The 25756-nt window shown below is 36.2% G+C and overlaps 5 protein-coding genes across 9 annotated transcripts; 2 read left to right on the forward strand and 3 right to left on the reverse strand.

Annotated features, from left to right (window-relative positions):
* The first annotated feature begins 74 nt into the window (after nt 1–74).
* Nucleotides 75–11099, forward strand: LOC102612833 (K(+) efflux antiporter 2, chloroplastic). The gene is made up of 21 exons (XM_006490993.4): nt 75–369; nt 549–2237; nt 2677–2848; nt 2945–3035; nt 3313–3449; nt 3534–3593; nt 3693–3812; nt 4242–4310; nt 4867–4932; nt 5752–5841; nt 6440–6544; nt 6625–6753; nt 7475–7684; nt 8038–8187; nt 9310–9363; nt 9487–9545; nt 9762–9828; nt 9903–10079; nt 10297–10353; nt 10569–10643; nt 10790–11099. The coding sequence occupies exons 2-21, from the start codon at nt 625–627 to the stop codon at nt 10910–10912; spliced, it is 3624 nt and encodes a 1207-aa protein (XP_006491056.1). The 5' UTR covers nt 75–369; nt 549–624; the 3' UTR covers nt 10913–11099.
* Nucleotides 11100–11857: 758 nt separating this feature from the next.
* On the forward strand, nt 11858–14621 carry LOC127901245 (bifunctional protein FolD 4, chloroplastic-like). 2 transcript variants are annotated; one of them, XM_052438167.1, is made up of 5 exons: nt 11858–12259; nt 12607–12944; nt 13038–13274; nt 13422–13589; nt 13782–14621. In XM_052438167.1, exons 1-5 carry the CDS (start codon nt 12046–12048, stop codon nt 13950–13952), a joined length of 1128 nt encoding a protein of 375 aa, XP_052294127.1. In that variant the 5' UTR covers nt 11858–12045; the 3' UTR covers nt 13953–14621. The 2 variants fall into 2 exon arrangements, with proteins under 2 accessions (XP_052294127.1, XP_052294128.1); XM_052438168.1 differs by having other exon boundaries at nt 12619–12944.
* Nucleotides 14622–14941: 320 nt separating this feature from the next.
* Nucleotides 14942–18448, reverse strand: LOC102611438 (putative threonine aspartase). Of its 3 annotated transcripts, none has more exons than XR_008053393.1 (10): nt 18138–18448; nt 17963–18013; nt 17729–17849; nt 17505–17589; nt 17153–17234; nt 16719–17009; nt 16461–16624; nt 15728–15851; nt 15559–15656; nt 14942–15229 (listed from the first exon to the last, which is right to left on the reverse strand). XR_008053393.1 is itself a non-coding variant. In XM_006490988.4 (10 exons), the coding sequence occupies exons 1-10, from the start codon at nt 18279–18281 to the stop codon at nt 15137–15139; spliced, it is 1260 nt and encodes a 419-aa protein (XP_006491051.1). In that variant the 5' UTR covers nt 18282–18448; the 3' UTR covers nt 14942–15136. The 3 variants fall into 3 exon arrangements, 2 of the variants coding, with proteins under 2 accessions (XP_006491051.1, XP_006491052.1); XM_006490988.4 differs by having other exon boundaries at nt 15559–15663; XM_006490989.4 differs by having other exon boundaries at nt 15559–15663; nt 17555–17594.
* A 50-nt stretch (nt 18449–18498) lies between these two features.
* LOC127901246 (phosphomannomutase) lies at nt 18499–21533 on the reverse strand. Its single transcript, XM_052438169.1, has 12 exons — nt 21355–21533; nt 21167–21260; nt 21054–21098; nt 20906–20972; nt 20722–20798; nt 20517–20552; nt 20244–20299; nt 20028–20127; nt 19815–19910; nt 19618–19707; nt 19247–19298; nt 18499–18846 (listed from the first exon to the last, which is right to left on the reverse strand). The coding sequence occupies exons 2-12, from the start codon at nt 21233–21235 to the stop codon at nt 18788–18790; spliced, it is 747 nt and encodes a 248-aa protein (XP_052294129.1). The 5' UTR covers nt 21236–21260; nt 21355–21533; the 3' UTR covers nt 18499–18787.
* A 2003-nt stretch (nt 21534–23536) lies between these two features.
* LOC127898663 ((+)-neomenthol dehydrogenase-like) lies at nt 23537–25736 on the reverse strand. 2 transcript variants are annotated; one of them, XM_052438855.1, is made up of 5 exons: nt 25518–25736; nt 25164–25413; nt 24512–24580; nt 24175–24357; nt 23537–24090 (listed from the first exon to the last, which is right to left on the reverse strand). In XM_052438855.1, the coding sequence occupies exons 1-5, from the start codon at nt 25535–25537 to the stop codon at nt 23716–23718; spliced, it is 897 nt and encodes a 298-aa protein (XP_052294815.1). In that variant the 5' UTR covers nt 25538–25736; the 3' UTR covers nt 23537–23715. The 2 variants fall into 2 exon arrangements, with proteins under 2 accessions (XP_052294815.1, XP_052294816.1); XM_052438856.1 differs by lacking the exon at nt 24512–24580 and having other exon boundaries at nt 23539–24090; nt 25518–25728.
* Between the last annotated feature and the right edge of the window lie 20 nt (nt 25737–25756).

Raw genomic sequence — 25756 nt, forward strand, 5'->3', positions numbered from 1 at the left:
CGCAACCCGCCTGAGCCCCTGTACGTGGATTGGGGCGAGAGCTGCGACAAACAGATTGTTTCTCACGAAGCTCAAGTGGGAGTGGACATAAAACCCTATCACTGGAATATCCATGGGCATTTGTGAATCTCCCGCTGACGGAAAGGCCATTATTGTAAATTCATCTCAAAACTGAAATAAAATATACAAATCAAAATAATTTCTACTTTCTTATTCTCACTCCTGATTCCTGGAGGCTGGCTGAAAGAGAGAGATGTTATAGAAAATTCGTTTACATGCTCTGTTGGCTCCTAACTCTTCTCTCAACTGCCCCATCGATTTTATCAGCTCCAGCCGCTGTCACAGCCACCATCTCGCTCTTCGTCATCGGTAACTCCACTTTCCTTCTGTATAGCGTGTAAACTCCATATTTGTGTTTTTCTTCTAGTATTTTAATGTCTATTTTCGGTTTATTTATTGTATATGGGTGAAGGTTCCTGACATTTTAACTTAAGAAGATTCGCATTGATACAGTGGGTTTTTCTACTTGTTCATTTTACTTTCACCAGGTGTTTGACTTTATGCCAATTAGAGTACGTGAGCCTGATTCTATAAATATTGGATTGCATTGACTGGCTTAGAGAAATGGGTTTTGCTTGTGGTTTACAGCAGCCTAATGTGTTTGAGGGTACGAGATACAGAATTTCCGATAGACTAATTAATTCAAGGTTTAGATATGGAGGTTTTGGTTATAATGTTTCCAATCGGAGGATTGTTTCAAAAACCCGGTCCACGAGAAACTTGAGTAAAAGTATTTCATATGCTGGCTGTTCAAAATCAAGTTTGGTTTTTAGAGGAAACTCCGATGCTAATTTGTGGGGTTTGTACACCTGTAAGTCTTTATTTTGTAGTTTTGATGATTTTTCAAAGTTGTCAAGGGGAGTTTGTCCAACATGTCAAGGTAATGATTCTTTAGCATTTATTGATGGAAATGGCCGAAATGTTGAGTTTTCTGAAAATGGTGACGGTCCAGAGGCAAATAGCTTGGGCGAAGAAGAAAGAGAAACAAAAGAAGATGCAGAACCACCTACTACTGACGAATTGAGAGAATTATTGATGAATGCAATGAAAGAATTGGAAGTTGCACAGCTGAATAGTACCATGTTTGAGGAGAAGGCTCAGAGAATATCAGAAGCTGCAATAGCATTGAAGGATGAAGCAGCAAATGCTTGGAACAATGTTAATGTCACACTTGATATGGTTCACGAAATTGTGAATGAGGAGTGCATTGCCAAAGAAGCTGTTCATAAAGCAACAATGGCTCTTTCTTTGGCTGAGGCAAGGCTTCAGGTGGCTATTGAATCACTACAAGATGTAAAACAAGAGGATGATTATCCAGAAGGTTCTACAGAGGATGATGCCAAAAGTGATGGTAAAGAAGAGGATGGACTTCTTTTGGCTGCTGAAAATGATATCAAGGAGTGTCAAGCAAATTTAGCAAATTGTGAGACAGAATTGAGACGGTTGCAGAGTAAGAAGGAAGAATTGCAGAAGGAAGTGGATAGATTAAATGAGGTTGCAGAGAAAGCTCAGATGAATGCCTTGAAAGCCGAGGAGGATGTCGCAAACATTATGTTATTAGCAGAGCAAGCCGTTGCTTTTGAGATAGAGGCTACGCAACGTGTGAATGATGCCGAAATTGCATTACAGAGAGCAGAGAAATCGCTCTCCAATTCCTCTGTTGATATCTCTGAAAGAATCAAAGGGTACGTATCAGGTGATGAGACTGCAGTCAAAGAAGAGAAGGCAGGTAGCACTGATGATGTTAATGTTGAAAGAGACATAGATGTGCCAGTTAATGGTGACTATTTGGTCAGCGAGTCTTCACATGATATTCTACCGGATAAAGTCAGCCAGAGTTCTGAGGAATTATACCAATCTGATGAACTGATCGATCAGGAGAATGGAAAGCTGAATTTAGACTCTCCTAAAGAAGCTGAAGTGGAAGCAGAAAAGTCAAAAAATGTTATTCAAACGAAAAAGCAAGAAATGCAGAAAGATCTGACTAGGGAGAGTTCACCCGTTAATGCTCCGAAGACATTGCAGAAAAAATCTTCTCGTTTCTTTCCTGCTTCATTCTTCTCTTCTGCTGTGGACGGGACTGAGTCCACACAAGCATCAATTTTCCAGGGGCTCATGGAATATGCAAGGAAGCAATTGCCTAAGCTGGTTCTTGGCTTTTTGCTCTTTGGAGCAGGGTATGTATCACTCTGTTGCTACTTCTTTGTTTCTATATATTTTTGTAAAAATTCATTATTGATTTTACTTCATTAATCATGTCATTGTTGAGTGATATTAAGTTTGTGCTACACACATCATTTGATATTGCAGTTCGTTTTAGTTTTCCTTATAACTTGGAGGAAAAGAAGTGCTTCACTTGAAAGTAGTTCACAAGCACACCAACCTTCTTTGTTAACCATTGAAGCATTTGTCTATCATTATTTTCCTATTAACCTATTGCTCGATTATGTTGGTGTAAATTCCTATTGTCGATGTCTACAGTTCATTTCCTTAGCTCCTCTGAAAGGTGTTACTACATAATTCTATTAGTTGTTTCATATATGATATATTAGATTGTGACATTTAGTTTAGAGGGGCCTTCTTGATATTAAAAAACAAATGCTTAATGGATCACAGGGTTGCCTTTTATGCTAATCAAGCAGAGAGGAGCTCTCTGCAGCTTCAACAACCAGATGTTATTACCACAAGTATTGAAGAAGCTTCTTCAAATGCAAAGCCTCTAATCCGAGAAGTTAAGAAACTTCCTAAGAGAATAAAAAAGCTGCTGGATATGCTTCCTGAGCAAGAGGCATGCAATTTCATGTATCATTAACTTTTTCTGCCTTGGATCTTAAGTGCAATATGATAGTTCTTTCTTAATTGATTTAATTTTGAATTCTCTTAGATAAACGAGGAGGAAGCTTCGCTCTTTGATGTGTTGTGGTTACTTCTTGCAAGTGTAATTTTTGTGCCTATATTTCAGAAAATTCCTGGAGGTAATTGAATTTATAAGTCTTTAATCTAATACATGCTTGTATAGTTTATGTGTTTGTAGTTCTAGAATATTCCAAAATGAAAATTTTATTATTAAATGGTGCTTGAACTTTTTCGGCATATATTTCATTCTCCTTATTTATCAAAATTTTCCCCGAAATATTGTACAGTTAAATGTTTTGGTGCCGCCTTGATCCTGATCAATATTATGACAGCAAGTTCTTGCTTTAAATCAAATCTTGATTTTATTTACTAGTACTATACTTATTGTACGTTTAGGCAGTCCTGTTCTTGGCTATTTGGCTGCTGGCATCTTGATTGGGCCTTATGGTCTTTCTATAATCCGTCATGTGCATGGAACAAAGGCAATAGCAGAATTCGGAGTTGTTTTCTTGCTATTTAATATTGGCCTTGAGGTGACTTTCTTTTACATTCCTTCTTAGTATTTTATTCTCACAATAATGCGGAAAGCTAACTCAGAAGTGTTTTTCATTTTATAGCTTTCTGTTGAAAGGCTAAGTTCCATGAAGAAATATGTTTTTGGATTAGGCTCCGCTCAGGTGATTGGGAAACTTCCAATATCTTTATCATATCTGTTTATTTTGTCAGGTCCACTTGATCAATTTTTTAATTATAGATATTTAATGTGCATAATGCAGGTCTTGGTGACAGCAGTGGTGGTTGGCTTGGTTGCACATTTCGTTTCTGGGCTGCCTGGTCCTGCATCAATAGTCATAGGAAATGGCCTAGCACTGTCTTCTACAGCTGTTGTCCTACAGGTACTTATTATGAACTGTTGTTGCTTCAGATTTCTGGTATATTAACTTCCTTGTATTGCGCGTCACCCATTTTTTTTGGAGAAGGAACAGAACTGAAATATGTAAAATATTTGGACATTTTGTATCTTGATTTCTAAATAGTTTAGGAACTTATTTGTGCTGCAATCAAGTTTATGTCATTTTACCTCGTCTTATATTCCAAATGTAAAATATATATGGTACTGCAAAATCTTCAAAATCAACCATTTGTTAAATGATCTATGATTAATAACTTGGAAGGTCCTTGGCCCACGGCTTTCTTAGACTTTCCTTGTTGGAGAAGAGCTTGTTCTCTAGCCATTTTTGTAGTGGACCTGCCAATGCAAATGATTATTAGTTTACACCTTTTTTGTCATACAAGTGATTTAATTTTCATGGATCTTGTTGCAGGTTTTACAGGAGCGAGGCGAGAGCACATCACGCCATGGCCGTGCTACATTCTCTGTCTTACTTTTCCAGGTTACTCTACGAAAATAAACAGAAAAGTATTCACCTGGAAAACATTCATAAACTTTCGAGTTGAGGTGGGAAATCTCTTGTGTTAAAAACAAGAGGTCGAGGGTTCAAACACCGCTTACATGGGTGCGGATGGGATTCGGTTGCCTTAGGTTAAATAATTAAAAAATATTGTGCTTGTACGATTGTGGCTCCTTTAGCAGTTAATATATCCAATTGAACTTCTTGACAAAATATCGATTTAAATCCCTGCTTTTGTGATTTTTGCTGTGCCTTACTGGCATCTGTACTGAGGATTAAATGAAAAGTCTAACTGCTTCATGATATGGTAAAATATTAATATCCTAAACAAACGTGGATATTAATTTGTTTAGTGCTTTGTTCCTTTGGATGTCAAAAGTGAATTTCAGTACCACATACAGCTTAACAAAAAATTTTAATTGCATATTACTACCCACTGCTTTTCATCTATGGTGATTTTTAAAATATCTTTGTCATTGTTTGTTTTTTGTGGAAATATGCTAACAAAAATCTATGTTCTTCCTTCTGTATTCTTCAGGATTTGGCTGTTGTGGTTTTGCTAATACTCATTCCTCTTATTTCACCAAATTCTTCCAAAGGAGGGGTAAAGATTACAAACAATCTATCTTTTCTTTCTCTTTTTGTTCTTTCATAAGTTAGTGAATGTTCTGATCACTTATTTTCTGCGACTGTTCCTTTGCTTGCACATAGTTCTGAGTTTGTGTGCACATAACTACAAGTAATTAAGGTTTTCTGGAATTAAGATTGCTGATGAGCAACATCAAAAGTGCTATCAGCCAATAAATATTGTAAATACCTGTCTCATCCAATCATTATATTTCATTTTGTCCTTTGTCCTTGCAGCTTACACCTACCATTTTTCCCAGAATGCATGGATCCCTGACTGCTTAGGAGTGCTCATATGAATTGGTTTCATTGAAAAGTTATTGAGGAATTGATTTAAATGAGAAAATTCATTAATATTTATTAAGTGAAAACATTCATAAGAAAGAGTTGGATCGGTAAGATGAAGCACTGGATTCAGATACAAACTGCATCTGTCTGAACAGAAATTGAATATTACTATTTTTATCTTGGAAAATTTGCCATAATGACTGTTTGCATCTCTCTTTCTATCTCTATCTGAGGACTAAAGCTGCAATGTTACAATTCTATGTGTTATTATGGCAGATAGATATATGGCCTTAAATGCCTATTTCCCTCTATTAGAATCAGTAAGGCCTATAAAACAACCCTAAACTGCCGCGTCCATCCATTGTAAGCATGATGCACTAAAGGCTGTTCTTTCCTATGAAGTGTGTGTCAAGAATTTATTCCAGACTTAACTTCCTTTTGGTAGCGGTCATGGTCGCTACCACCACTCTTGTCAGAATTATTGAATATGCAATCTGCTTTGTTTCAGGTTGGTTTTCAAGCCATTGCTGAAGCTCTTGGAGTGGCTGCTGTGAAGGCAGCTGTTGCCATCACAGCCATAATTGCAGGTGGACGCTTGGTAAGTTTTAAAATTTCTAAGACATCATGCATACTGACATTCAATTTGTTTGAATCACTTTGATAAAGACATCTTGTCAGTGATTTTATTTCTTGATCTATTCAACCATTTTGCCTGATGAGAAATCATGAGAAACTTTGTTGTAAGCTGGTATTGTACTTTGAGTCCAAGTAGCAACCTGTTTTATTGTTTTGATGCTGTTCATAGCTACTTTTTTTACTGTGTTCTAACCTTCTATGGTCCATTCTTCTGGTGCATCAGAAATTTAAATAAGTTGAGACCTTAGCCAAATTTTTAGTTAGTTTTTATATTCTATTTCATAAAACTTTAGCTCATTGTCAGTTTAGATCTGCACATGATGATGGGATATGCATTTTAGGGTGATGTTCTTTACTGTGAAGTATAGGCGAACTTCCTTGGTGCAGTAATACATGGCCACGGGGAAAAGATAGTTCTCAATTGTATCCCTCTTCTGTGTGTTTCTTTGGACTGGAGAGTTCATTCTCTGGGACTTACAGGGTCTCCCATTCTCTTCTGCCCATCAGTGAATAATGAAATTTGGTGTGTGAATTTATATTCTCTTTATGCGATTTTGCAGCTGCTTCGACCAATCTATAAGCAAATTGCAGAAAACCAGAATGCAGAGATATTCTCTGCAAATACGCTCCTTGTGATTCTGGGAACTAGTCTCCTTACCGCCAGGGTATAAAAATGCTATTTATTGATTGCTGTTCTCGTATATCTTACAATGATGAATCATATCTTTGTCCTTTTCTGGAGCAGGCTGGACTTTCGATGGCACTGGGAGCATTTTTGGCTGGTTTACTCCTTGCAGAAACTGAATTCTCTTTGCAGGTTGAATCTGATATTGCTCCTTATCGTGGCCTTTTATTGGGTCTCTTCTTCATGACGGTAAATCTTTGTAACTGCATCTCTATGCTTGCTCACTTCTTGTGTTAAAATTTATTTCTTGTTCGATAGAAGGATAAGGCTACTGGCTTGTTACTTTCATGCAGACAATAATCTGAGAGAAATTTTGGATTTTTTTTTTTTGCTAAGAAACAAAGATTAAATATAACTATAAGAAATATGTACAAGGATTAGGAGGATTACAAAACCACAAAAAAGGATGAGAAGTCCCAATATAAACAGAACACTTAGAAACCGCAAAGATAAAATAACCCAATCCCCAAAAACACTAGCTCACTAAGAGTGCATCCCTGTTAATATATAGAAGCTTCCCAATTAAGCAAAATAAAAAAGAAAGAGATGTCTTTGAATTCAGTAGTTATAGATGCCCAGAGGGAAGCCCAGAACTTGACTTTGTCCCATAGGTATGAAGGATCTTCCCCAGCCTTGTTATCAAAGATTCTTTGGTTTCTTTCATTCCATACAACCCAAAAAATAGCCAAGACTGCACAGTCCCATAAAATAGTAAGTTGGATGTTAAATCCAACTTACTATTTTTCTTTGAATAATCTTTAGGCTGTTTGAGCCAGTTTTTGGACATTTTATTTTTCACTATTTATGCGCTTAAGTTTGTTATGCGACTGAGTGAGAATATGATAATACTTGGTAATTTTGTTTGTTCGATTTCTATCCAATTAACAGCAATATTTTTGTTGGTTTTCAGGTTGGAATGTCAATTGATCCAAAGCTTCTTCTTTCAAATTTTCCTGTTATTACGGGGGCATTAGGACTTTTAATAGGTGGCAAGACCATATTGGTTGCTTTAGTTGGTAGACTGTTTGGCGTTTCAGTGATATCTGCAATTAGGACTGGTCTCCTTCTTGCTCCAGGTGGAGAGTTTGCATTTGTGGCTTTTGGTGAAGCTGTTAATCAGGTTTGTTTCCAACCACACACAGTTTTCTTGATTCCCAATGGTATTTCGATTTACCTACAGCTTATAATGATTTTTTTTTTTTTTTAATTGTGGGCTTTTGATTCAACATGGTACTAAGTGTTTAACAGCAAGCCCTTTGGAATCTCAGATGCCTGTGTTAGATATGGCTTAATTATACATATTTCATATAGATAAGCGAAGTCATTTTATTTAAGAGGAAAACGAGGGACAAAATTGTGTTTCTGAATTAAATAGTTATAGTCAAAACAATTGTTGTTAATTGCAAAATTACTGCTAAAGGTGTTAACTGGTTACTTGCAGAAGTACTACTTTGCTAATTGGTTTTTCTCCAGGGAATAATGTCTTCTCAGCTATCATCTCTGCTGTTTCTTCTTGTGGGAATTTCAATGGCCCTTACACCATGGCTAGCTGCTGGAGGCCAGTTAATTGCTTCTCGCTTTGAGCAGCATGACGTTCGAAGTTTATTACCTGTTGAGAGTGAGGTAAAATGCATAAAGTATAAATTTAGTGAGCTTTGAAGAATTATATATCTTCAGAAACAGAATTCTAGATCATTATTGGTAGTATTTTGATTTAATAACAGATAGATGGATAGATATGATGAGTTTCTAGTCAGAAGTATTGTCATCTATTATCAGTTAATTATATCATCTTAATTTGGCAACTATGATAATTTTGGGCAACATTTGGGTCCTAAAGCAATTGAAACGTGAAAAGAGACTTCTTGTTTCTCATTCTTTCCATTTCATAGTTGCAGCAGAAAATGATAAAAGAAGTTTCTTAACTGTGGCACGGTTCAAGTGTTTTTATGTGCTTGGACAAGTCTTTAGTTTTGGTGGGTACTTTTTGGTTTCACATGACAGAATTCTTCAACTTCTTGATCAGTTTGTTCAAAAGAAATTGATAAAAATGTCTTACTTGGCCATGTTTAGTATATTGAGTTAGGTTCCTTCTCAAATAGTCACTGCTTAAATTTCAGTTTGAGGATTTCAAGAGGCTAGTATACATACATGTAATATTACAGACACACAAATGTTAAATTTTTTACACAGAATTTGAAAACTCCAACTAAAGTTGATATCCTATCTGAACTCTCTAACATTAGAGTTGAATTATTTGAAAATTCTAACAGATGTATAAAGTTTAGATGTCTAACTCAATTTAAAACATGATTGTATTATAGTTGAATCCCTGATTTCAGCATCAATAATGAATATGGAAATAGTGAAGTGAGTCTTTTTTTTTAATTATTATTATTTTTTTCATAGAATCAGACTGTGCCCTTAATAAAGATCTGTACCTCAAACAAGTTGATTCCACCTACACCACCTGTTGTACGTAGGGTTTGCGTTATTTATAACCTTCATCCTATGAAAGAGGTTGTTGTTGCCATGTGACATCATGCAGCTCATTAGCACCTTGATGATGCACTGGAAGATTAATATTTCTTCTATACCAAGTTATTTACATTTATGATTTTCCTGTGCTATAATTTTAGCCATACTTGTTCATATGCTGAATTTCAACTTTGTTGTATGATTCACTTGGTTATTGTTAAAAATCATTCTCAACTGAGGTATATCTGGGCTTAATTTTATTTACAGACTGATGATTTGCAAGATCATATTATCCTCTGTGGATTCGGACGTGTTGGCCAGGTATTGATTGGATTTCCTTACTTATTTGATGAATTAGGTTAACAGCATCTCAAGGTGAATCTGCTCTTAGTTTACAGTATGATACATATATTTGATCATAATAGTTCTGGTTTCTTTCCCCAGATCATTGCTCAGCTTCTGTCAGAGAGACTAATTCCATTCGTTGCTCTTGATGTGCGGAGGTAAACCAAACCATGTCTTATCTTTTTTCCCCCCTTCCTACCAAGAGAAAAGAATCACTCACCAGATACTCACTGTGTGTGTATATGGTGTACAAGTATTATGTATGCCTTTTTGGTTCTCTCAGATGGATCTATACAGTTTGTAATTTTGCTTTCCAGAATTATCAAGTTCATATCTTTCCAAGATGTATTAAATTGGCGTTTCCTTTGTTTCAGTGATAGAGTGGCGATTGGGCGTGCCTTGGATCTTCCTGTGTATTTTGGAGACGCTGGAAGTCGGGAGGTAAAATATAGTAAGTCATGTCAAAATGCTTACCTGCAGATGAATATTTGATGTGCTTCATACTGGATGATCAGGTCCTCCATAAAGTTGGTGCGGAAAGAGCATGTGCTGCAGCAATAACCTTGGATACACCTGGTGCAAATTATAGAACTGTTTGGGCCTTGAGCAAGTATTTCCCAAATGTCAAGACTTTTGTTCGTGCTCATGACATTGACCATGGTCTCAATTTGGAGAAGGCTGGGGCCACAGCTGTAATTTTCTAAACTCTTTTTGTTTTATTTGGCGATTGCTATATTCCTCCATTTTCTGTTTAACATTCTCCTATTAAGCTTTATTTCTTCCCCAAAGAAAAAGACAGAGAAACAAAAGTTGCCCATTTGAGCTGGAATTTACTTTCATGGACATCACCTCTCCTGCATTACATGTTGAGTTCCATTACAGTTAACCTTTTGGTTTAAAAATTTGCAGGTTGTTCCAGAAACCTTGGAACCAAGTTTGCAGTTAGCAGCTGCTGTTCTTGCACAGGTAATACATGATTATCAACGTGAAAAGGTATTTAGATCTGGTGTAAAATAGCAAGTTGAACAAGCACACGAGTTTTATAAAAATGGGTAATTCGTTCGCAAGTATACCCATCTTAAGTAAAATCGTGAGATGGTTGTGCTACATCCAGTGTACGAAAGACTGTTCAGTGACAGGATGTGAGCTAAACTGACCATTTGGTTTGTTTGTGTGTTTAGGCAAAACTGCCCGCGTCAGAGATTGCGGCAACAATCAATGAATTTAGAACTCGCCACCTGTCCGAGCTTACTGAGGTACTCAAATCTTGTCAATAAGATTTTTAATCTGTGGATCTTGTCAATAAGATTTTTAATTTGTGGATCTGGATAATCGTCCTCATTGGATATATGAACTTTTGAGATCAGAGTATCTACAATTGTTGTTTCTCTTATGTTTGCAGCTATGTCAAGCAAGTGGAAGTTCACTTGGTTATGGGATTTCTCGGGTAATGAGTAAACCAAAAGCTCAGTCATCAGATTCTTCAGATGAAAGCCAAGTCGCTGAAGGAACACTTGCTATATAAAAAAATTCTTGGGACAAACTAAGTATAAAGCCTAGTAAAAGGGGAAAAACAAGGAAAAGGAAAACTGTATAGTGAAAAACTTGTTTCATTGGTATAAATTGTACAGAAATAGACCAGAGAAGAAGAGGCAGCTACAAACTATTCTATTATTCAATTCCTCTAATAAATTTTGATAGACCCTGATAAATTCTTCTTTGTAAGATGTCTAGAAGGAGAAAATTGTTGTTTGTTCCATTGCAGTAGTAGTTGATGGGATCTCTTGCTGAAGAAAAGAAAGAGCAGAAGCCTTGATTCTCAACGAAATATTATAATTCGGAAACATGATATTCAGAAAGTTCTCGTTCATGTTAAAACATGCGCGTTCAATTAACAAGCTAGCGGGGAGGAGATGAAAACCTGAAACCTTGGGTTTACAGGACGGACTTCGGCAGGGCACTGGGGATTCATCCTCTGGGTAGTTTAATTTTGTTGGTAAAAAAAAATTAGGTTACCATTCATATGGTAGATATTAAAATTTAAAATTGTTGATTAAAAATTTACGTCAAAATTATAAGTTAAAAATATTCTAACCCATTAACATAGTCAATTATTGATTTTTTTTTTTTTTTGCCTTCTTTATTTTGATCTCTAAAAAATTGATAATCAATATTAATTCAAAACTTCTGACTCATATGAATGACATTAAGTAGCTGAGTACATTTTACTACAATTTTGATTTGATTCAAATTCTTGATCAAGACTCCCAAAATAAATAATTAAATTAAGTCTATGTTTAGAATTAAGGTACGTTGGCTAAAAATTTAATATGAAATAGTTGTGGCTATAAAAATAAAATTATGGAGCATGATGAATAAATTTTTTATCAAAAATAATAAAAATATTATGATTTTTTAATCTTATACCAAATTGGCAAATACTTCAGTCACACGCACGCACTGCCGAGTACGCTTAAATAATCAGCCAAGTATGAACGCACCGTTTTGCCTTTACTCTCTCTCGTGCGCGGCTGAGCGCGCACTGAATCAGTGAGAGTGAGAGACCCTAGTTATATTATTATTTTATTATATAGACAAACCAGAAGAAAACGCAAAACGGCAAGCAAACTACTGAACCCGGGCTGTAAAAGAATTCGAATGGGTGGTTCGAGGTCGATGATATTTGCTGACTGCTCTTCTTCCACGACGGCTCGGCTCGTTCCTTTCGGCCGAAGCCGATTACTTTGCGGCGGAGGCGCCCTTTGTGCTCGGCGGCGTCTTCATGTGGGAGTGGGACCTTCACTTCCTGCCTCTCTCCGTACCACCCTCACCGTCCACTCTTCTCCCTCACCGTCTCTTCCTGTTATGAACGGTATATTTATAATTCCAACCTTTTTTTTTTCCTTTTTTTTTTAAAAAAAAAATTCCTATAATCAGGACTTCAATTTTACGACAATATTTAATGTTAGGTTTTAGGTCGCTTATCTTATCTGCACTTAATGTGTGTTTAGTTGTAATGAGGGTGGTTGCTAGCAATATAGATTTTCTGTTACTTGCAATGGTTTTGTCCTATCATTTAGTTTACTTCTTCTCACTTTCTGTAAGTGGGCTACTCTGACATTGCTTTGTATCTGAATTGGTTTCATTGTATATACTCCAATAATTCATATGATGAATTTTATGTACTTTTGATACTCCCCTCTTTACCTGTTTGGTTAGTGTCTTGTTCAGCAACTATGGCTAGTGAGGCGTCTGCCAAGGTTATTGACGGAAAAGCAGTGGCAAAGCAAATCAGAGATGAGATAACTGGTGAAGTTTCCAGGATGAAGGATGCCATTGGAGTTGTCCCTGGGTTAGCTGTTATTCTTGTTGGAGATAGGAAGGATTCTGCAACTTATGTTCGCAACAAGAAAAAAGCTTGTCAATCTGTGGGGATCAATTCTTTTGAAGTTCATTTACCTGAGGACACCTCTGAACAAGAAGTACTCAAGCATATTTCAGTCTTCAATGATGATCCTTCAGTTCATGGCATCCTTGTGCAGTTGCCTCTGCCTTGTGTATGTTTCTAATGCAAACACTAAATTTTCTTTGTTCATTGAGATTAAAGCTGCCTTCCCGTTGCTGTTATTCATTTCATTGGTTTCCTCCAGCATATAGATGAGCAGAGCATCTTAAATGCTGTCAGCATGGAGAAAGATGTGGACGGTTTCCACCCGCTGAATATTGGCCGTCTAGCCATGCGAGGTAGAGAACCCTTGTTCATTCCTTGTACGCCTAAAGGTTGCATAGAGTTGTTGCATAGATATGGCTTTGATATCAAAGGAAAAAGGGCTGTCGTGATTGGCCGAAGCAATATTGTTGGGATGCCAGCTGCTTTGTTGCTCCAAGTAATAATCTTTTACCCCAATGTTGTATTTCAATGTTCAGAAAGTAGTTTCTTGGCTTTGCTTTCCTCTCCCTTCTAACAATAATGCCCAGTTGCCAGTTCTCTCTCTCTCTCTCTTTTTAATCTCTTTCCCTCAATCTGTTTGTAGAGGGAAGATGCTACTGTTAGTATTGTCCATTCCAGAACTAAGAACCCTGAGGAGATTACGAGACAAGCCGATATCATAATTTCCGCTGTAGGGCAACCAAATATGGTAAGGGGGAGCTGGATAAAACCTGGTGCAGTCATAATTGATGTTGGAATAAACCCAGTCGAGGTGAGGAAACTTTTTTGTTGGTTTGTGATAAAGTCTAGCAATTTTTTTTTCTCAATAATTTTTCTACATTCTCTCTCCTTTCCCTTCATACACGCCTATAGGCTTGTGTAAATTTTGGCTTTGTCTTAGTTTATGCTTGCTTTTTGGACCATCTTGTTAATGACTGTTTCGTGTATGTGCATCTCTGTAAAGGATGCAAAAAGTCCCCGAGGTTACCGGTTGGTTGGAGATGTTTGCTACGAAGAGGCATGTGAGGTTGCTTCAGCTATCACTCCAGTTCCTGGAGGAGTTGGTCCAATGACTATAGCAATGCTGCTCTCTAATACTCTCACTTCGGCAAAGAGGGTGCACAACTTCCAGTGATCCCTACAAGATTTCAAGATGATTGTTCTAGTAGGGAAATCTACCATTCAAATTCATGTTTCAGATCCGGATACTGCTGCTCCTGTCTCTGTATCAGTTTGAGCCTCATTTTTTGTGGGAATAAAGTCTCAAATCCAGCCGTGTCATATCACTAGTTTAGGATTATGAAATACTAGAGTCTTAAAAGCAGAGTTCAAAGGATTCCAGTCCTGCCAGAAAACCTGCGGATTATTTGTCAGTGGAGGTTTCGTAGCTTTTGGTTTATGTCCCAGCCCTCTGACGCCAAAATCTGGCAAACTGGGTGGTTTTCTTAAACCAAAATGTTTCTAACTAATTTATTTGGTTGTTTAAACACTGATTGTGTTGGTTGAAATTTTTTGTCAAGGGCGATGGAACGAAAGAAATGGTTCATTTTCAGTTTTTGCTGTGAATGAGAACGAGCATAAGGATCCGAGGGAGGTTATTTTTCAAAAAACTCATCTGTATCCTAGTGCCATGCTGTACTGGCCTTCCAGCCCACCATTCTCTAGTAATTTTATTATACCAATGTCCCATGAATTCTTCTGTTCACTGAGTTCAATCGGACTGTTTATGTTCATGTAGAAAAGAACAAATTGTGGTATGTGACCCTCATAATTTTTAACAAAGAGTTTTCAAAATCATTTTTCACCAGGCGCTTTTTTTTTTTTTTGGTTCCATTGTTCAATGCTGTAATTATATCCTGGACGACGAACTCGCAGTCGGTTGACATACAAGAAGTTTTGGTTTGAAAAAAAGGACGGCATCGATAGAATCGATTTAGTTCACCACTTGAGAAGAGAAGCTGGCAACCAAAGCCATTATTATTATGACCAAGACCAGCCATTGTCTTGGATCCTTATTGGCCCCTTTCGCATGAGTGCATAACTCACCCACGCTTCAAATTAACTAGTCATTTTAACTAGTTTTCTCAACCTTACTTTTGTAATTGTAAAAGCTTAGGCAAGATATGCTACGGGATCTAAAGGCACTTGTACTGCCTGCTCGATCATTTACGATGCATCAAACCTTTGCACAGAAATACAAGCCCTTTTCCATCATAAACACATGATAATCTGCAGGCTTCTTCACTGTTCTTGGACAACTTGAAAACATCTTCTTTCAATATTCAAAATCAGAAATCCAAAACCACTAAAAGATTGCAATCATTGTACTATTTTCTCAGAAAGATCAATTCGTGCTTCAAAACGGTCTATCCCAGTTTGATTTTGCTGCCTTGTACTACGGAGAACTGAGACCTGGAATATAAATTGAACAAGAAAAGATTAACTTAGAATAGTATTTTAAATAATGAAGAATCAAAAGACACCAACAATTGCACAAAGATGAGGCTGCATTTTATGTTACCAGGTAAGAAGATAATTGTAGATGTCTCATTTATATTAATATGTAGACAACTAAGCAGGAAAACCATCCCTCACCTATACTGGTAAGGAATGAACTTTTAGATTGCTATTCTTTACTTCTGGTAGCATGTATTTTGTCTTTCAAAAGAACAAAATTAATAGGTGGAAATTGAAGGAACTGTTAGGTCTTTAAACTATAAAGACTTAACAGACAGCGATACCTTGGGCCTTTCCATAGAGCTTCCAAAATATCCAACGCCAAAAGACAATGAAGAATAAGCAGCTGCTATCTCTATTGATTTCAGCTCTGGTGGATTTCCTGAAACCTATCAGACAAAAGTAAGTTAAGATGACCACCCTGACAACCAAACTTTCAGCAAAGGTACTCACCATCACAGGAGCATCAGCCTGCACCATTAATATCCCTGCACTTTTATCAGTACCATTTTGACTGCTCTCTTGGACGATAGGGCATAAAACTGTCATGCATGCAGAGGCAGGACCAGCTTGTGAACTGAAAGAAGATGACCTTGTCAATCACACCAACTCAGCATTTTAAAAATAAATAAATAAATAAAATAAAAGAGGATTCAAGGGAAGCAAAACTTGGTAGGTTTCTAAAATCTTCAGAAACAAGAAAAGGCATTTAAGATAGAAAATTGGGCAACTAAATACGTTTGTATATATACAGCACTTAAAACTTTTGCCTCCTAAATAGATTTGAAAGACTCCAAAAAGACTTCAACAACAGACATAATTCCAAAGCTCAAGCTTTATAATATTAAATAGAGCTATAGTTGACAATACATACATTCCAATAGGTAAAATATTTGACTCTGCATTCCCATAAGTACAATCAGGTGACATATATGTGGAAAACTAAATAAACAGACAAAGTGATCATGTGCAAACATTCTTAATGGAAAAAGGAGGTAAAAGAACAAAAAGCAGAATTTAGCAATGCCAATCACAACAATAATTATCCAATTTTCTCTTTTATTTGGCAGATCAACACAATCACCGAAAGTAGAAAGGGGGCTGCAGCCTAAGCATACAAGAAGTCTTACCAAAAACAGTGGTTTTAATGAAGAATTATAAATGTTAGCTTAAAGATTGATCATACAGCGACAATGAGACACAGCACTCCCGAGCAGCGAATCCTTTCATTAAGTATTCTCCCCCACCACTAACACAAGATCCAACAATGAATGGAGCTCCAAAGGGACCTTTAGAGGAAGCCCAACAACCTGAACCATACATAGCTGCTAATCCTACACGTCCACTAACCTGATTTAAAAGAGGAGAGAGAAAAGATATGCTTTTACATGATAACAAAATTATAATAGTATGAAAAGACATTGAGAATTACCTAATCCATTACCTTTAATGCAATACCACCACTTGAGGCACCAGATGCTAAATGCCCTTCAGAGTCAACACAAATAACTCCAACTGTGTCCATGATGTTACTGTCCTCTTCCAGAACTTGAGGTATTGATAATTGGCCACTGCCATTCCACTTTAAGGGCTCACAAGAACGTCCAGATGTAAAAGCAGTCTCTTCAGCCACGCTAGAATGTCCTTCAGCAGAGGTATTAGTCTTAGCTTCAGCATCAGCAAGTATTGATTTGTATTTTCTCCACTGTGCTCTTGCCCTCTCTGTTACCATCCACTATTTCAAAAAACAAAAATTGCAACATACCCATCATCCTAAGATATACAAGAAGATATTTTGACTGAAATATTTTTGCACACGAAATTAAATAAAAAGGAACTTTTTAATTATCAGAATCAAGGTAGATAAACTAACTATACCTCATCAGCCTCGGCTATAGTTGCTGGTAATGCAATGCCTTTGGATTTTGCCCATACACGGGCACCTTCACCCACCAAGAACCTGGACAAAACAGAACACTTCTTAAACTAGGGAGAAAAAAAGTTCATTTTATATGATATCATTTCAACAGCAGTTCATTGAATGATAATGGCGCTCCATGTCTGCCTCAACATTAAAAACTATTCAATGTCAAGAATTTCAAAATATACACCACAGATGTTGGGTTTCAAACAAAAATCAAAAGGGAAAAATGAAAAGGCAATGCTTTGAAGAGGAAATAATAGAATTGTCCAAGAGATTTAAAGAGAAGCAATGTTGAGCAATTATTACATGGGAGGTATTCGACCCAACAATGAAGGCCCCATCATTTGCTCCTTGGCCAAAAAAGCAGCAATCTGGATAGCATTCCAGACACCTGGTCTACAACTAATGAAATTTAAGAAACTATTGAGTACAAATAAAAGTGAAAACCCCCGATGGAGTAAGTAACAGCAGACAAGTCGGTCACATTGATTGTAAGACAAAGTAACAGTCTAGTAATACTAAACAAATACCCGGCACTGCTCCAACGGCTCCAAAGGCTCCAGATTCACCATCCATGAGACTTGCATCACATTCCACATGACCATCTTCCGTCAAATTGGAGCCTCTGCCTGCATTCGTACTTGGATCGTCCTTCAATAAAGTAAAATATGTAACCACAAGGAAATTTGCAGAATCTATAATTTTAAAGTACAAAATTAAGAATGGAAGTAAACATTCTAGAGGAGAATAGTTTATTTTATCACCTCCAACACTTGAATTGCCGCTGTAACAGCGTCTATGCATCCACCAGAACCCTAATTTGAAAGACCAGCCGGTTCCCCCCCAAAAAAAACAGAAAACAAAATTGTTTAGTTTAAACAAACTTTCGAGAGTAGAGAGGGAATGATTGATAAAAAGAAAAGAAAAGAAAAGAAAGACCTTGCCAAGAACAGAAGCGGCGGCGAGGCAAGCGCGTTTCATGGCGGACCTTAGGGCTTTCTCGTTTGAAGGAGCGTGATATCCAGCGCCTACATGGACTGCTACGAAGAACCTTGGTTTATGATCCCCCGACTTAGTGGCCATGAGATGATCAGCTTAAGTGGCTGTGGAATCAATGCGCGCTGTAAGAGAGATTAAAGCACTAAAAGAGTAACGAGGGCGAGTCTTTGCGGCTTTGCGCGGGCTACTGTCGGTTTCAGTTAAGCCATTTTATGGAAATTAACAGATTCAAAATTAAGCATGTCGGCCCACGGACGCAGTTGCGTTTTCAGTTTGCTATCAGTTGGATAAATTAAAAAAGTATAAAAAGAAATTTGTTTATTGGATTATGAAACGATATATTATAGTGTTCATGTGCAGGTTTTTGCTGCCGCTACCGTGTTTTTAACGGAGATTTTGCACTCCTACATCCAGCATGCAGGAACTTACCCCGCGATCAAACAACCGCAACATATCCATACATCAAATACAACGAATCCAATTGGCAAATGCCTTTCTCAATTGATCAAATAAAATTACATTGAATTGCTCGCATTAGAAATACGAATTATTCTCTCGTGTTTGTAGACTTACTATAACTTCTCCCAAATTCACGGTTTAGCCAGGAAGAGAGCCTTACACTTTTCCATAGTATCCTCAGGGCTGGTAACTGCAAAAGGGAAACCCCATAATGGACATCATATTCATATTAATACCACAATATAAATAATGGAAAGCATTGTTGCAGCAACAATTGTTCATTGGAAATTCCATAGAAATGAGATTCTCTTATCTTGAGCAACCACGTAAAAAATAACTCTATTTACTTTGTTTTACTTGGCGTCTGGTAGAAACAACTTATTGTCATCTCATGTATAAGATCATTTCTTTTGTGTCCAAGGATACAACCGCTTTTACATACACTAGCTATTGATGTCAGCATCATCACCAATTCTAATGATTGTTCAATTGGGCACCCATTTGGTTAGGAGAACAGAATAGGGCAATATCATTTCCATCTGACATGCAATATGCCAGGAAGTAGATTGAAGTTAAAATGTAAAGCTGACCTGTGTGACCCACTGTTCGCTCGGATTCAAAAATTTCATGATCATTCCCTCCCTGAAACAAAACACCCAAGCTCTTTTATTAGTTCCAACTTCCAACAGATACATTAAGACATCATTAGACTAAAACTACAAAGCCATGTGGAAGTGTGGGCCCAAGCCTGAATCCCAATCCCAATAAATGATAAATCTAGTAGTGATAGAAACCATGTAAAAGCAGTTGATTGGAATAAGTCACAGAAAATATGATTTATTGATAACATTTACATAAAAGAGAGAAATATCATCAAAAGGATAAAAAATGAAGGTTGAGTGGCATAGACATAAAGAAGGAAGAGCAAGCACAAAAGAAATGAGCAAGGACAGAAGCTAACCTTGTAAGTTTTGTCCCCAAAAAAGTGAATTTCATTGAAGTCATCAAGGTATCTCAAGCAGTATGTCTTGTCCCATCCCTGGGGAAACACCTGTTACACACGTCATCTAGATTCAATTAGCAATCCTTCCAATTTACCTTAAAAAGTAAAAAGTTCAAAGGTTATTGAACCATAATCTTGATATAATATCAACACACATCAAAGCTTATCTGTCCTCCAATTGAAAATGTCAAGTTAAGGTGAGCAAACTTCTCCCGAAGCACAGATACCATTTTTGGCCGTATATTGTGAATCTGAAACCTCAGTTGTGCATAGTGTATGTCAGCAAAAATATTGTCAAAGAGGTAATCTACACTGCATAAATATAGACTAGTATAATCTTTTAGATAAAAAGAACAAAACTTTCTTACCTTGTCATACCTCTCAAACTCGTCCCTTTCTTCTTGGCTGCAGTTTCGCCCAATTGGTGAAATATTAAGCATCCCACTTCGGAATTCAATGAAAGTTCCCCTATAATTTGAACCAATAAAAAAAATGAAGTTATATTCAGCTGTGCAGCTAAAAGAATAGATAGTTCAACTTTACCTGAAAATTAATAATCAGGCTCTGATGCACTACCGGCTCACCTTTTAATTGGAATGTCCAAGTCAGCAATGTAATGAAGAGTAAAATTTATGAATTCCTGCATAATTGTTTCCACTTCATCAAATTAAAAAGTACAAATTCCATGTACCAGTAAGACCATTGACCATGGTGTATATGAGCATAGCATTCAAAAACCATTTAAAAAAGCTCAGAAGCCATATATTGTCATGGTATAACACCTATTTTAACCCTAATTATTAATTTTGCAAACATGACATCAAAGAGTTATCACACTCAGTAGGGACACATCTTACCTTGAGCTTTTCGCCTCCAAGAAATGATTTCAAGCTCTGGAAAAAGGAAAAATACACAACCCATCAGGGTACTCTACATCAATAGTTCATAAAAAGCTATTTGACGCTTCAGATTCAGTGTGATATATGCCTTTGACCTAGTTCAAGTTTCAGGGCTCATGTCACGAAGCCTAGTTCAAGTTTCAGGGCTCATGTCACGAAGTACCTGTGTGCCAATTAATTTCCCATCCTTATGAGCCACAAGACCATTCTCAGAAAACACATAATCGTATTCATCAATAACTGCATTAACCAAAACATTGTTTAAAGCCCGAAAACAAATCTTGGTGACTGTAATGTAGAAAGCAATAAATTTACACACAAGCTTTGGAATCATAGGCTCTACAAACCTGTCTTCCCAAGCTGCTCTGATATCTTAGAAAGATCAGATCCACCGACGACTCCAACTGTAACAACCTACAAATTGAACAAATCTTAAATCAAATTGTAACAAAGCACTTCAAAGATCACTCATTTACAATAACAAACGCCATTTACCTTTCTCAGTTCCCGCATGAACTCTAACATTTGTGGTGTTGCCGCCTGAATGACAGAAGCACATTAAAAATGAAATATAATTTTCAATTCAACAGCATTGAAAATGTAGATACCTTTCTCGGAGCCGTGAGAGTTCCGTCAACATCAAAGAGAGCTAATAAACCTTGCTTCCTAGCAGCCATTGGAGTTTGAAATGTATAGATTTATCTGAAATCAAATTCACAAAATTTGTAAAGGCAATAATAATAATAATAATAATAATAAAAGATGTTTCTTCCTTTTAAATTCAGAAAATATTAACCTGAATAGAAGTGAATGAATAGCGTGAGTAGAGCGCAGAGCTTTGAATTTGGACGCGGAATTTAAAGCAGATCTTGATCTTGAAATCTTGAATGGCGGAAGCTGGGAAGTTACGGGGAAGTAATTGTATTCTAGAGGGTAACTTGAGAGTGACGTTAGATCTGGAGATTAGTCTTCAGTGGTTTATCGATTCTTCTCTCGTGCTTCAGGCTCTAGCGGATGTTCGGTGGTTCCGATGTACTCATTAGATCATTACCGTTGGAATATGCGATATCTGACGGTGATGGGTTGCGGGCCAACGTCAATCTCAAGCGATGGAGAATTAGAGAGATTCAATTTGGTCTGACTGCTTTTACTGAGGGTGACGTGTCGCATTTGCATTGGTTGCAGTAGCTTTTACTTGCATGTCTACGAGTCTACAATGAGGTAAATGTTTTTTTATTAAAAATCTGTATTTTTTTATTTCTTAATTCATTCTCAACTTTAATATGGTTAAGGATATTGGTTAAAAATTTACCATATATATATGGGATCCCCTATCTTACATGCATGTAAGATACATGCCTCTCACATGAATAGTGTGTGGGTCCCACATATACACTATTCATGTGAGAGGCATGTATCTTACATGCATGTAAGATAGAGTTTGCCATATATATATATATATGTGTGTGTGTGTGTGCACGCGCGCACGCGCGCACGTATATAGAAAAATAAATGAATATCTATAAAAGATGATATTTTATATTTTTATTTAAAGACAGTAATTAAATTACATTATATGTAACTTACAACAATCCAAAAGTAATCAACCAATATAAGAGAATAGTACCATATAAAATAAGTAGAAAGTCATGAATAATTACATGTGAATTTATTGTAAGTTCAATTATCTGTAACTTTGCAAGACCCATATTCAATTGATGAATGGTCTTTTACTCTGTGTTTAGGGTCACTCAAAGCAGATGGAACCTGGGTTTGGAAGAACAGACAATACTCTGTTTCCTGTCGAAAACAGAAAAACCATTTACGTGAGAGAATAAGATTTGATCCGACAAAATGTGATTGTAGTGTACGACATAGAGCGTTGGCAGTAACCAGTAAGCTGCCTATGTACAAGCTACAAAAGACGTGAAAGGAAATTGCTTCTGAGAACCACTTTTTTGTTTAAGCTTGAGAGGAAATTTCTCATTGCCCTGAATTCCTGTTCATTGGGACCCTTTTGGCTACTCATCCTTTAGGCCATTAAAATATGTTCAGATGAACCTGAATATGCATGCACATGACATCAACATTTCAGAAGTACTCGCAAACTTATTATTTATTTTATCAAGCAAGCGTGTTTTGGATTTGAATTACACAGATGAAGGAATCAAATGTTACTTTAAGGCAGCATTTCTTTTTGGATTGGATTGAGAATCTTGGGGAGTGTGAATCCTAGGATTGGGAGTGTGGAGTAGGAGTGGGAGTAGGTTGTTTACTTACACTGGAATGGAAGCATGAAATGGGGATCAGAATCTAATTTATGTGTTTACTTTGTCTTGGATTGGGAGTAAATAGTTTCAAATTACAATTTTATCCTTATTTAAAGAATTATAATTTTTAATTACAAAACTAATAAAAAATATATTTAATGAATAATATTTATTTTATTATATTTGTAAATTTATTATAATTATTAATATTCTTAATTATGAACAATAAATTATTAATTGTAATTTTAATATAAAATGAAATGTTATTTTATTTTATTTTATATAATTATATTAAATTTATTATTATATAAAATAATAATATAATATTATTTAGTACAAAATTAATATTTTCTTAGAATAAAGTATTTATTATTATTATTAAATAAATATAGTACTATTATTTTAAAATAAATATAATAATATTATATTTATTAATTTTTTATTAATATAATAATATTATTTTAAAATAATTTTAACTTAGAATCAATGTAAATTATTATTTAGTTAAATATAATATTATTATTTAAATAAATATAATATTATTTATTTTATTTTATTAATTATAAAACATAAAATAAAAAAAAAAGATAAAAATATTAATTAATATTTTATTAATTAATATTAAAGATAAAACATATTATTTATTCCCACTCCCACCTCTCCCAATGGGAGTCCCACTCCCACTCCCCACTCCAAAAATGAGTGGGGCCCACGGAGTGGAACTCCCAACCCCTCTCCATTTTAAGTAAGTAAACGCTGGAGTGGGAGGAATCCACACTCCTCACTCCCACTCCAGTAAGTAAACACAACATAAAACTAGTGACAGGGTTAGAACCGTAGTTCTTCTCCATCTGTGTATATGTTAAACTTTCATCAGCAGCATTGCATCAAAAAGGTGCCTCTTCCTTGCGCAGAAAGAAACGACCAGTAGGACCACCATCGGGCAGCAAAGCAAGCTTCACAGGACTTTCAGCACCTTCTTCAACAGATAATATGCCAGCATGGAAGTTTATATCGGTTTTGACAAAGCCAGGACACACACAATTAACACAAAATTTTGGATACCTCTTGGCTAAAATCCTTGTGTACGCATTAATAACTGCTTTCGACACCTTATAAGCAGAAGAGTGAGGACACCAGCCCCTATTTGCAATTTCACCCTCTTCATAATCTTTAAAGTAATCCTTCACCACCATTTCTATTCTCTCTTCTGTAAGGTTTTCAACATCACCTAACACAGCTCTGGCTTTTTCTGGTAAATCCTGAAACAAATTATACACGAGAATATCATAAGTTTTGTTTTCGTAAATGTACAACTGATCCTTCAGTTAAGGAAAATTCGGTACCTTTAGGGCAGAGACATAGGAGGAAAGGTTAACAAGTCTTGGTGAATCAGATAATTCCAGGAGAGGAATAAGTGCTTCGCATGTTTGTTTAGTGCCGTAGTAGTTTGTTTTCAGGCATTCTACTGCTAACTCATAAGTTTGATAACAAACTTTGCTCCAGTCAACTTCAGCATCACCCTTCGTCTATAGAAAACAAACATTAACTAATAATGGGATTATTATTTCACCTATAGATATGTGAAATTTAAAATATTAGTGGTTCCAAACTCACTTTCTGATGGTGGAAAATGAGGTTAATTAATATTGAATCATATATAATATATTGATTACATCTTACAATTTGATAGCCTGAATCTGCGAAAGCATCCATATCAAACTTGACACTTGCAATTCCTGCATTGTTAGCCTGTATGCACATACAGGTCTAACCCTCAGCATCTTTCATTTTATACTTCGACTACAAGAATATAGACTTGAAAGAACATATACATAGACAGAACCTTTGATAACTTGGCAAAATAGATACCTTCATGAATAGATCTGTCTCAAAAACTCACTATATTGCAGTTTGGTTCATACATTATCATATTGTATAATTACATCCACATCCCTGATTTTCATATTTTTCTTGTACCAAATAGGTCACTGTCCCTATTGCTTTGACCAAAGTAAAATTAAAATACTGAATTTTGATTGATGCAATGCATTCACGCAAGTTAACATTAGAAGATATTTCAGTAATTCCAACAGGGCGGTCACTGGTCGCTGCTAGTCAGGGACCTATTTCATACAAATAGAAAAAGAATAAAAGTTGTCCTTAATAGAAAAATATGAAAAAAATGAAAGGGAGCTGGATGATATTACCCACCCCAAGAATGAAATAAATACAGTATATGTCATCCCCGTCCTCCTCTTAGGTTAGGGGAGGTTAGGGGAGGGGCAATGGGTATGGGTTGAAATGGAAATGAATAGAACTGATAAAATCTTACCAAAATATCAAGCTTTCCAAATTGGGTTTTGATGAAGTCAGCGAGAGACGAAACACTGGCAAGGTCAGAGATATCAAGCTGATGAAAAAGCAAAAGCTCAGGGTCAACACCAGAAGCTTTGAGCTTCTCAACAGCTTCAAGACCCCTCTTCTCATCTCTAGCAGTTAAAACTACTGTGATTCCTTTTGAAGCTAATTGCCTCACTGTTTCAAACCCAATCCCCTTGTTTGATCCTGTAACAACTGCATACCTGAACACAATTTATTTAAAACAAACAAAACACAATGTCAGAACAATTAAATAGAAAATCAAACGTGAAAGAAAACGAATCAAGGCCAAAGGGAAAAAAAATACTTCTTAGTTGCTTCCGCCATTGATGAGAAGAAGTGGGAGAATTGAGCAATGTATTCAAAATTTTTTGGTTGTATCGATGAAAAGCAATGAAACTCTTGCTTTTATTGATTTATTTCTTCTCCTGCGGAGATTTTTTTTTTTTCAGGGGAAAACACCATTAAAGTAACACCAAAAATAGGTGCAATCATAATAAGACATTTTTAAAGAATTGAAAAAACTTTCCCATGTCTACACATAAT

The sequence above is a fragment of the Citrus sinensis genome, chromosome 3 (genome assembly GCF_022201045.2).
Source record: "Citrus sinensis cultivar Valencia sweet orange chromosome 3, DVS_A1.0, whole genome shotgun sequence".
Taxonomy (NCBI): domain Eukaryota; kingdom Viridiplantae; phylum Streptophyta; class Magnoliopsida; order Sapindales; family Rutaceae; genus Citrus; species Citrus sinensis.

What these genes read in the sequence shown, in the direction of transcription:
- LOC127901245 (XM_052438167.1), top strand. Translation starts at nt 12,046, where the DNA reads ATGGGTGGTTCGAGGTCGATGATATTTGCTGACTGCTCTTCTTCCACG. An exon ending in GTCTCTTCCTGTTATGAACG is followed by an intron (nt 12,260 to 12,606) that starts GTATATTTATAA and finishes CTGTTTGGTTAG; the next exon opens with TGTCTTGTTCAGCAACTATG. An exon ending in CAGCTGCTTTGTTGCTCCAA is followed by an intron (nt 13,275 to 13,421) that starts GTAATAATCTTT and finishes ATCTGTTTGTAG; the next exon opens with AGGGAAGATGCTACTGTTAG.
- LOC127898663 (XM_052438855.1), bottom strand. Translation starts at nt 25,537, where the DNA reads ATGGCGGAAGCAACTAAGAA. An exon ending in ATGGCGGAAGCAACTAAGAA is followed by an intron (nt 25,414 to 25,517) that starts GTATTTTTTTTC and finishes AATTGTGTTCAG; the next exon opens with GTATGCAGTTGTTACAGGAT. An exon ending in TTGGAAAGCTTGATATTTTG is followed by an intron (nt 24,581 to 25,163) that starts GTAAGATTTTAT and finishes ATGTGCATACAG; the next exon opens with GCTAACAATGCAGGAATTGC.
- LOC127901246 (XM_052438169.1), bottom strand. Translation starts at nt 21,235, where the DNA reads ATGGCTGCTAGGAAGCAAGGTTTATTAGCTCTCTTTGATGTTGACGGA. An exon ending in TCATGCGGGAACTGAGAAAG is followed by an intron (nt 20,973 to 21,053) that starts GTAAATGGCGTT and finishes TTCAATTTGTAG; the next exon opens with GTTGTTACAGTTGGAGTCGT. An exon ending in TTGGACATTCCAATTAAAAG is followed by an intron (nt 20,128 to 20,243) that starts GTGAGCCGGTAG and finishes TTCAAATTATAG; the next exon opens with GGGAACTTTCATTGAATTCC.
- LOC102611438 (XM_006490988.4), bottom strand. Translation starts at nt 18,281, where the DNA reads ATGGCCACTAAGTCGGGGGATCATAAACCAAGGTTCTTCGTAGCAGTC. An exon ending in AGCCGTTGGAGCAGTGCCGG is followed by an intron (nt 17,590 to 17,728) that starts GTATTTGTTTAG and finishes GTTGTAGACCAG; the next exon opens with GTGTCTGGAATGCTATCCAG. An exon ending in GCTCTATGGAAAGGCCCAAG is followed by an intron (nt 15,230 to 15,558) that starts GTATCGCTGTCT and finishes TTTATATTCCAG; the next exon opens with GTCTCAGTTCTCCGTAGTAC.
- LOC102612833 (XM_006490993.4), top strand. Translation starts at nt 625, where the DNA reads ATGGGTTTTGCTTGTGGTTTACAGCAGCCTAATGTGTTTGAGGGTACG. An exon ending in TATTACCTGTTGAGAGTGAG is followed by an intron (nt 8,188 to 9,309) that starts GTAAAATGCATA and finishes TTTTATTTACAG; the next exon opens with ACTGATGATTTGCAAGATCA. An exon ending in AGAAGGCTGGGGCCACAGCT is followed by an intron (nt 10,080 to 10,296) that starts GTAATTTTCTAA and finishes AAAAATTTGCAG; the next exon opens with GTTGTTCCAGAAACCTTGGA.